The sequence below is a fragment of the Leptonychotes weddellii genome, chromosome 4 (assembly GCF_054177405.1).
Source record: "Leptonychotes weddellii isolate Sample4059 chromosome 4, ASM5417740v2, whole genome shotgun sequence".
In the NCBI taxonomy this organism is placed as follows: Eukaryota; Metazoa; Chordata; class Mammalia; order Carnivora; family Phocidae; genus Leptonychotes; species Leptonychotes weddellii.
In genome coordinates, this window is record NC_138372.1 from 117,967,802 (window position 1) to 117,978,648 (window position 10,847).

The window sequence follows — 10,847 nt, forward strand, 5'->3', positions numbered from 1 at the left end:
CATGTTTTCAGACACGATTCTGTTCTATAAATTTTAGAGATGGGGCAAATTAGGGAAGGAGAATTGGAATGGTTCATCAATTTCACACTGAATTGGTAGTTCTCAAACCCTAAGTGCATCAGAAAAACCTGAAGGACTTTTTTTTTTTTAAATATTTTATTTATTTATTTGAGAGAGGGAGACAGAGACAGAGAGATCGAGCATGAGCAGGGGGAGGGGCAGAGAGAGAAGGAGAAGCAGACTCCCCGCTGAGCAGGGAGTTGGATATGGAGGCTCACTCATCCCAGGACCTGGAGATCATGGCTTGAGCCAGAGGCAGACAATGACTGAGCCACCCAGGCGCCCCCTGAAGGACTTTCTAAAACACCAATTGCTCCAGAGTTTCTGATTCAGTAGAATGTGCATTTCTAACAAGCTACCAGGTGATATTGATCTGTTTGTCAGGGGACCACACTTTGAGAACCACTACAATAAATCAAATACAGGAGTCATGTTCATTAGAGCTCAGGTAAACTAGCCAGAATCACAATTCTTTTACCAAATCAATGTACTCCATGAGCCAACTTTTATCTCATTCAATTAGATAATAACTTAGAGTTTTGCAGATGCTTGAGAATGTCAGACAACAGGAACTATTCACCTTTGAGATAAGCATTCTCAAAATAATTTCTAAATAAGGACCCCCTCTCCATTTTTCTTACATGCACACTAATTACAAATTCTATGCAATTCACGTGTGTTGGATAACTGGCGGCCCAGTAGCTTCTGGGTACTTAGTGTTAATGTTACTATTATCAGGAGGAATTGGAGACAATTCTGTTTTTCTACGTATGTGTAAAGGATTTTTTTTCTCATTTTGGAAAATTTGATTTTGAATGAGATAGCTTAATTAGTTAAATATATCCTCTTGAGAATACCATCATTTCTGTTTTCTAATCTGTAAAGCCAAAAAAAAAAAAAACAAACAACAATGAAAGAAAGGAAGGAAGAAAAAAAGCAGATTATTCTTAAAAAAATAGAGACCTCTTGTGGTCATTCATAAAAGTACTTTAAAAATCAGAAACCTAGAGTATTAACAATTTGTCAGAAGGTTTCAAGATCTCTGGCTTAGTTGACATACATTAAAAATATATGTATGTATATATAAATATGAGTTAATACCTGCCAAAATAGATGAGTAATAGGACTATGAGTAATAATCACTTTTATAAATATATAGATCATTCCACCATGATAGTTCTTTATGATAAATCAAGACTTGATTGAAGCGGAAGACACCGAAGGGCACATATTATAACTGTCTAGATCAAGGAATTTTCCCAAACTGGTCATATCTGTGTAGCCAGAATATCTGGAGGATTTTTATCATAATTTTATAGGTAAGGTGGCTCAGACTCAGAAAGGTTGTGTGATGTATTATTTCTAACATCAATCAAATCCACCTGCACCATTCTTTCAAATATTTAAATGAATAAAGAATGTCAATAAATATTAACATTAAAAGGGAGTTCATTTGCAGAGCCATGATCCACAGGCCAGATTTGTAAATAAATACCAAATTCTGTCAAATAAACTTACCTTTACACACCGAATTTCTACAGCAGTGAACTAAAAAGGCTATAATTTATTATTAATTGTTATTTTTTGTTGTCATCATTACTCACTGCTATTCATGGTGGTGATGGCTACCTATTCTTTTTCTCTATTAATTAAAAAGCAGTTTGGAGCATCAACCCAAGCACTATGTTGCGTTCCTGGGGATACTGAAGTAAGTAACATTGGGTCCTTGTCCTTAAAAGGCTCAGAATGTAACACAAGAAAGAAATATAAACAGTAATTTGATATGACAGTTTGTGCTTTAACAGAAGTGTATATAACTTCGGGACTAATTGTCAGGAAGGTGGCTACATTTTCCTCAAAATCTGTCCCAGGCTGTGTAAAGCTTGAAAGTCCATAACTTTCTCTCTTTGGCTTAAAGCTAGCATACTGTAGTAGAAAATAATACCTTGGTGAGCAGTCCGAAAAGTCATGTTTGAGTTTTAGCTCTTTCACTTCCTATAGGATTTCAGACTAGTCTCTCAGTCACTAAACCTTATTTCCTCAACTCTAAATTTGGGATGGTAGCTGCCTCACAGGCGACGAAGAGGATCAAATGAGACTGTAAGAAAGTGGTCCGTGGTCTTTAATGCAAAATTCTACATTATGCCTTTTGTTTATGAGGTATTATTAGTATTAAACACCAGTGCAATAATCAATGCACTCCGTGTTTACTGTGATTCATGGTTTAGCTGCTGGGAGGATGCTAGAGAAAGTGCTCAGTGTTCGAAAGTGGGCTGATAGATGTGTTCATATCTACTTTTCCCCTAACCACAGTGAAGAGAATGAAAAGGAAATAGCATTGTGGTTGTCTGAGAAATGGAGAAAGCAGAACTGAAGCTGTACCAAGTACAAATTAATAAATTCAAAATATACTCAGGGTTCTTTTGATCATCATCTTCAAAACAATTTATTCAATATTAAATAAGATATGTGCATTCAGAGGTGTGCTGGTAAATGTTTAACAACCAACTTTCTTGAAAAAACAAACATGATAGATAGTACTTGCCGATTTCTGTAATGTAAATACCCCTACCATGGCCAGTTTCAAGTTACTAACATGATATCACTGACCAGGGAGTTAGAAAGACATGCAGTGTAGCACATCCGTATAAGTGACTTCCATCATACCAGTATAATAGACAAAAACAAACTCGAGTATAGATAATAAATGTAATAAAATAGGAAGTGGTGAGTTTTGAGCACTTGCTAGGTTTATTTTGTAAATAACTCATTTAAATGCAATTCAATTTTATTTAATTTTCAGTAATAGCTGGGTTGAACATCCAGCTTATAAAATTCCTGAAAATTTAACAATCAGCTCTCATGAGCCTGTATGAGCAAGAGGAGATGCAACACTGGATATATTGGTAATTGCACTAGTATGGTCCTAGTTACAGTAAAGATCATCACCTTTTCTGGGAAGACTGTCTCTCTTAGGTGCCTTTGTCTATATTCTTATTATAATCTCCTAGATATCAAAGCAATTACCACACATGTTGAAATCTCATTTCTCTTTCTCCACACTTGAGTTCCCAGTGACTATGGCTTTTAAGTCCATATCTTCTGTATCTAGCACTGTTTTTGGGACAGGTAAAGTCTACAATGCATATTGAAGAAATAAACTGACCTGGATCTGGCTCCTGTTCTCCAGGGGCCCACAAGCAAATGTTATGTCCAAAGATATACAACTACAGAATACACATGCGATTTAGTCAACTCTCTGAATAAACAAGTAAATGGGTAATAAGGTTTTCATATTACCTACAAGTGGCTTTTAGTGAGATGGAAAATAACAGGAATTATAGATCAATGAAAGTCGATGTAACAGTTTTTTTTCCTACCCCTATCTTGATTAAAACAAAACAAAAAAACCCAAACACCACAATGTTTCCTTATCTAATCTGCTGAATGATATTCTTTTGACGTTCAAATCTTTAAGAGGCAAAAGCAGCACATATTCGCTTATTGGAAAATTACTATATGTAGAAGCATAAACAAATAAAAGCCATTTACATTTTACAAGATTGTTATATTAGTGAGGATAGGTTAAGGCAATAGCACTTGGAAATCACAAAAAATAACAGTGGCTTTATTTCTCCTTTAAGTAAATGTTTAGAGGTTTGCAGACTGAGATTAGTGTGGTGGTTCTGCTCCATATCCTTAGGGGCTCACTTTCCCTCCAGCTCATGGCTTTGGCCATCCCTGAGATGGGGTCCCTTCCTCATGGTCCAAAATAAGCATCCACCCTCCCAGAAGCAGGATGGGACAAAGAAGAGGCACAGGACTAACAGTTTTCCTAAGGAAACTTCCCAGAACTTTCTCTGTGGCACATCCATTATCCCATTTATTAGAATATAGTCGTAAGGTTGCATTTAGGTGAAATGGAGTCTGGGAAATGCAGTCTTTCTTCTCAGCAGCTGTGTGCATAGCTAAAATTTCTATTACCATTACCATCTATCATTCAGCCAACTGCTGGAATTTGCTACAAGTTATGTCCTTAAACTGCAAATAGAAGAATTGCTAGGTTAGAAGTTACGCCCATTTTTGGGGCGCCTGGGTGGCTCAGTCGTTAAGCATCTGCCTTCAGCTCAGATCATGATCCCAGGGTCCTGGGATCGAGCCCCGCATCGAGCCCCACATCGGGCTCCCTGCTCGGCGGGAAGCCTGCTTCTCCCGCTCCCACTCCCCCTGCTGTGTTCCCTCTCTCGGTATCTCTCTGTCAAACAAATAAATAAAATCTTTAAAAAAAAAAAGTTATGTCCATTTTCAAGGTTTTTGACACATATGGATCAATTTCCCTTCAGAAGCCATGTACACATTTGTACTCCCAAGGACATCTATGAATGCTTAATATTAAACACCAACACAGTAATCAATCAGTTCATTCAATGTTTGCTCTAAGGCTTTGTGACTGGGAAGATGTGATAGGGAAAGTACTCAGTATTTTATATATGTGGGATTTATTGTGAGAACACTTTCTTTCTTTCTTTCTTTTTTTTTTTTTTTTAAAAGATTTTATTTATTTGACAGAGAGAGACAGCGAGAGCAGGAATACAAGCAGGGGGAGTGGGAGAGGGAGAAGCAGGCTTCCTGCTGAGCAGGGAGCCTGATGTGGGACTCGATCCCAGGACCCTGGGATCATGACCTGAGCCGAAGGCAGACGCTTAACGACTGAGCCACCCAGGCGCCCGTGAGAACACTTTCAATGGCAAGTGACGATGACCTGCCAAGAGTGTTGAGTCTATTCAGATATTGAAGTGATTGAATTAATTAAGGAAAGGTAACTGTATAGTATGTGTTGGAATCTGAAGTGGAAGAATTTAAAATAAAGTTTTTCTGAGGAGGAGTGGGAATGGAGGATTATATAGGTAGTTGTAAAAATCTTGAGGCCGTTGAGAGAGAAGAGAAAGTATAATATGTTCTCTTAATGTCATGGAGGAGCTTTCCACATATGCTTTCATCAATTGCTATATTCCAGGCAATGTCTTAAGTGCTTTATATACAATCTTTTACTGAATTCCCACAGCAGGCATATATTTTTATATATCCATATTTTACCCATGAGGAAGTGAAGGCTCAAGAAAGGTCAAGTTAGGGGTGGACCCAGAATTTAAACCCCACTCTGTCTGATTTCAAAGTTTTGCTTTTTCCTCTTCTACTCTGAAGAACAAATGGATAAAAAAACAAATTTGATAAGGGTCATTTTTTGCTGTAACATTTGAATTAACTTACGAGTATGAAAGATATTTTTAAATATTTAAAAACTATAAAAGAATTATAGAGAACAACAAATGAAATATTGTAAAGGGGAGGAAGTACCTCATGAGATTTTATCTCTTTTCACCTGAGTTACATACTTGCCTCTCTTTTCTCATAGAACCTTGTGTTCATTCTAAGACTGACAGTTATCATCTCTGTTGTGTTGTCTATTTATTTGTTGTCTCTGCCACCAGACACATCTTGAGTGTCAGGTCTTCGTATTCCCAGAGCCTAGCACCATGCTTAGAATGTAGTCGGTGCTCACTAAGTATTTACTGAATGAATTATACAGGGATTCATTTTATGGTCATATTAATACATATTTACTAATGGAGAATTTTTATTAATTTACTATTATGCCAAATTTTAAGAGGTGTATAATCATTAGACTAGTATAAAATTATGATTTTGACTATGGCTTATGAGGGTATTTATAAAGCAACTGAACTTGTGAATAATATTGAGTGCCTACACATGTGAGGCTATTTTGAGTGTTTAACGTTGTATTTACTTATTTGTCAGGAAAACCTTATGGGGGAAATGGAATTATTACCTCCACTTCAAAAACCAGGACGTGAACTCAGGTAGTTCTGCCCTAAAAATTCTGTGTTTAGCAACTAGGCTATTTTAACTTGCCATCGTTTATAAGATCTGTTATCATTTATTATTTTGCATGACTCCATAAGAGCATCTTCTAATGAAAACTCATGGATCCTTATCCTGTTTTGTCAACCGAAACTTCCCTTCTGCAAAGGGCACAAATCCTCCAAGAGGAAATTGCTGCTTTTTATACCTGAGCAACTTCTACTCCATAACCCCACCCCACCAAACCAATGAGTAATTTGCAGCCAACATTATTCATTACTAACTTTAGTATTCAGGGACTCGTATTTTAGACGGTTTCCTCTAAAAAAGTCCATTTGCACTTCCTATGTGACTTCCATACGCCAGTGGCTTTCTGGCAGGAAGACACCCCCGTATCTTTGCGGACACGTCCCTGCAGCTTTCTGGCGGTGGAAACTACATTTCCCAGTGGTCTATTCGTCCGCGCGAAGTCCTCTTTCCCGGCTCCCAGAGGCATCGCGGAAAAACTAACGACGCTTCGCGGGGTAGTGTGGGTGGGAGAAATAAAGGGCTGACAGGCGAGGCCCTGCAGCGCCGGCGCACCCCAAAATGTCTCGGAGGCAGGAGGAGCAGAGAGGGGGCGCGCCCTTGATGGCGGAAGGCAAGTCGGACGCAGAGGTTAGGCTCATTCTGTACCACTGGACACATTCTTTCAGCTCTCAAAAGGTAAAGGCCTCTGCTGGGGCGGGCGGCGCGGATCGGGTTTCAGCACCGGGACAGCTCCCTCAGGGCTCTCCCTGGTACTCCGGCGCATCTAGGAACCGGGCCTCCGAAGCCCTAAGCCGGGCGGGCGCTCCCTTGAGGACGGGGATGCGCCTTGTGGGGGAGCACAGAGAATTAGTCGGAAATGGAAAGGCTATGACTCAGGCTTTGCCACTCATGAAATGCGAAAAAAAGCATCACTTTGGGTATTTGGGCCGGAGGCCTTGTGCCCTGGGCCTTGGAGAGTGAGGCAGAGGGAAGCGCCTTCATGCAACCGCATAATCTACAGTTCCTTCTTTTTCTTGTACGCATTCGCTCTCTTCAACAAGGCCTAACACATCTATATATCAGAGTCTTGTCTGGGGAGGACACATACTTAGGTTTAGGACGGAAAGAAAGTAGTGGTGATGGAGAGTCACTGTGGAATGAATTTAGCCAGAATTATTTTCAATCTTTTTTTTGTCCTCTAATTTATAGGATTAAGACCCGCTAAAATATATCTCACTTGTTAATTCCTAGAATGGGAATAGTTAAAAAGAATGTTGATAATAATAACTTAGGGAAGCACAGAAAGGCTGCTTAATAGTGTCCAGGGATGTCATTTAATTGAAAGCCTACATGTGTTGTAGTAACCAGTGTGAACTCTTTCAGGTGCGCTTGGTAATTGCTGAAAAGGCATTGAAGTGCGAGGAACATGATGTAAGTCTGCCCCTGAGTGAGCACAATGAGCCTTGGTTTATGCGTTTGAACTCAACTGGAGAAGTGCCTGTCCTTATCCACGGGGAAAACATTATTTGTGAGGCCACTCAGATCATTGATTATCTTGAACAGACTTTCCTGGATGGTAATGTTAAGGCTATTTGTGATTTTTTGGATTTACTTTCAACACAGTTATATGTCTGTCTGTCTGTCTGCCTCCCTCTCTCCCTCCCTCCCTCCCTCCCTCCCTCCCTCCCTCCCTCCCTCCCTTCCTTCCTTTTTTCTTTTGGTTTTATGATGGTGGAAGTAAAAACCTTTTCCATTTCCATAAGCACACAAATATAAAATAGGTCGATACCATAAATTTTATGTAAGCCAGCATAACTCTATTTAAAAGATTTTATATAAACTGCAAATTTAATGTTGGAACTTCCCTTTTTAATTCAGAGGTTTTCCTCTGCAGGTGTGTGGTTTGTGGTGGTGAATTTTTAGCCTGGAAAATTCATGACCACTTGAAATGTACACTATGAAAACCAGTTTTCTCTAGTCTACCAAATAGTTCCATCTTAAAAACAATAGGAGGGGAAAAGAGGAATAAAACTTAGGCAAGGGAGAATAGAATGTTGGTATATTTGGAGATCTTTGCCCTGTGACTTCTCTATAGTATGAATTTTATATCTTTTGTAAGGAATTATAGCACTTAAATTTGTATAGTGCTTTTAAGTAATAATCATTTATCGATAGCCTGTTTTATGTTAGACATTTTATAATTTCTGTTCTATTCAGTCTTCAAAAGAACTCATCTGAGACAGGCATGATAGACTAGTTATTCCATTGTAATTGATGAAAGAAAACAGGGATTGCCTAAGGTAATACAGCTATTTTATGGCAAATTAGGGCTGGAATGGAAGTCTTTCAAATCCATATCTTCATATTATACTAGCTGTCTCCCATAGTCATTGCTACTTCCATATTGTCTTGCTTGATCCTAATGACAATCCTTTGAGGTGACTATAGCTTCAGTATTTGCCCAAGATTATACAGCTGATCACTGGCATAATTGAGAAAACAGAAGGCTCCTTTCAGCTGAGTACTCTTCTGAAATAGAAGCTGCATGAGATCCAGTTACTTTTCATCTGCCTCTAGTTATGTTGATGTTAATTGGGCGGGATAAAACCAGAATATAACCCCAAATTACTAGGTCAAAAATGTCTGAGGTACTTAGAAAAATAGGTATGGGACCTAAATGTGTGTGGAGGGAACCCCAGAGAATTAGATTGGCAATAGGTCTGCCCTATTCTTATTCCAAGTATTTGGTTCTCTAGGATTCTGATTGGAGATTTTAGAGGTGGCCATTGATCTAAACCAGAGAGTTTAATGAACTGTTTTCTCTTTTATCACTTATGTCTAAATGCTGGGGACTGTACTGAAAATGGTGGCTAATTGATTTAAAACAATTTTTCTTAACCTTGAGCTTTTTGGAAATGGACAAGTCTGCTAAATAATTTGTATTTCTTGGGAAAAGTGGTTACAATAATATGAATAAAACAAAATCACTGTATAAGAATTCCATTTTAAATAACCAAAAATCTGAAAAAGATACAGTAAATGGAAAATCATATTTAAATATTTTGTTGGCATCCCTTGAACTACTACTACTACTACTACTACTGCCATTCTTCTCCTCCTCTCCTTGCATTGTTTCTCCTTTAAGATATTCAGTAATATAAAATATGTTACTTTACAACATAGTAATGTTAATGATTATTAGGTTTTCTTAAAGTTGCTTTGATTATATAAAAACAAAACTAAAATACATTCTGACTCCTACTCAAAGAAGGGAAATATTAAGTTCTTCTTACTACTTATGGAATCAGAGGAGAAGGCACTGGGGCTAAATGTTAAGTGAAAATATGGAAACTAAGGACTTTAATTCTGGCTATACCAGTAGAATCAGTAAACAATCAAGAATCCCAGCTCTTAATCTGAAGCTATTGCTAACTTGTTGCATATCCTTGGTGACTTGACTTCTCTGTCCTCTTGGATTAGGTGATATAGTTTTGTCAATTGCAGAGATAAAGCAAGTCCGATCAATTTTTATTTCACTCTTTCCTCTTTCCCAGGAGAGTTGTCACTCCATTGGAAAGGGTTGAAAGAAGATTAAGCGACCCAAAACCCATGGTAGATATGAAGACAGCAAGAAAATAATCATATAAAGGCTACTCTAGTCTATGGGGAAAGTTTATCCCGATGTATTAAAATAAAAAATAAACATGCATGTGTTAACCCAATTACCATTAAGATAATTTATATTTGTCATTAAGAACCCATGGAGATTAGGAAAAGAGCCAGACAAGACAGATGTTATCCCAATTGTCAAGGATGGGAAAAGGTAAATTCTACCAATCCTTGCTACTTAAAGTGTGTTCCATTGACCAGCAACATTGGTATCACCTCGGAGCTTGTTAGAAATGCAGAATCCTAGACTCTACTGCAGCTCTCTTGAATCAGAATCTGCATTTTAACAAGATCCTGAAGTGATTCATATATACCTTAAAATTTGAGAAGCACTTACTGTGTGTTAAGTAATTGCTTAAACTTTAAGCAGCACTATAAATTAGTTATACACACACACACACATTTATATAACTTTAGAGTATCTCAGTTAAAAGGAACCAGTTTAAGTTTTATATTACTGAAGAATGGCTTTAACACTTAAAAAAATGAATCTATTGTATACCGGGCATGGTTCTAGATATAATGTATCTTAAGTAGAGCATTTGCGATTACTTCATAAGATACCCTTATGGAACAAAGGAGCCAATATGGTTGGATAAAAGTAATGCACATTTTCAGATGAACAAACCACCATGTTAAAGAATATTCATTTATAAATGAACACAAGGTTGCCCATTTAGCTAAAGACTTATATAATTTTGTTACATTTATTTCAATTACTTGTAGAACACTGTAAATACCATAAGATCAGAGACAGTGTCTGTCTTATTAACAGTTGTATCCCCAGTGCTTCATATGGTGGATGTTCTCTAACAGGAGCTTAATAAACACTTTTGAATGATTAAAATGAATGAACTTTTGAAGATAGACATCAGCCTGGACAGGAATCTCTACTGGTGTTCTTACAAGTTTCTATTCTCTGACTTGAGCCTAATAATTCTATAAATGACTTGAATAAAGACATTGTGGAAATACTGTTACATTTGTGGATGACAAAAGCTGGGGTAGTTAAAATAATGACTAGTTTGTGAAGTGCTTGTCATAGGACAATAAAATGGAAAAATAATGAAGATAAAATTTAACAAGGCTAAATGTAGTATGTGAATTAAAAAAAAATCAGCTGCGTTAATGAAGGACGGGAGACCTGGCTTGCTAAAAAGTTATTGATTAAAGCTAATAGTAAAAGGCTGGTAGGATCTCAAGTGGTTTTAAAAGTATAGCTTCTA

General features: G+C 37.6%; 1 protein-coding gene across 11 annotated transcripts in view; it reads left to right on the forward strand.

Annotated features, from left to right (window-relative positions):
* GDAP1 (ganglioside induced differentiation associated protein 1) overlaps window positions 1–10,847 on the forward strand; it is a 46,079-nt gene that overhangs the window by 20,620 nt on the left and 14,612 nt on the right. For 3 of the 11 annotated variants that reach the window (XM_081816160.1, XM_031026939.2, XM_081816157.1), the window contains one exon: window positions 7,336–7,528. The exons of 1 other annotated variant lie outside the window; for it this stretch is intronic. In XM_081816160.1, coding sequence (XP_081672286.1) covers window positions 7,423–7,528 — 106 coding nt within the window. In that variant the 5' untranslated portion in view covers window positions 7,336–7,422. Of the gene's footprint in view, window positions 1–5,880; window positions 5,943–6,436; window positions 6,649–7,335; window positions 7,529–10,847 lie in introns of those variants that run through there. 7 more of the 11 variants (XM_081816159.1, XM_081816158.1, XM_081816163.1 and 4 more) reach the window with 5 other exon arrangements.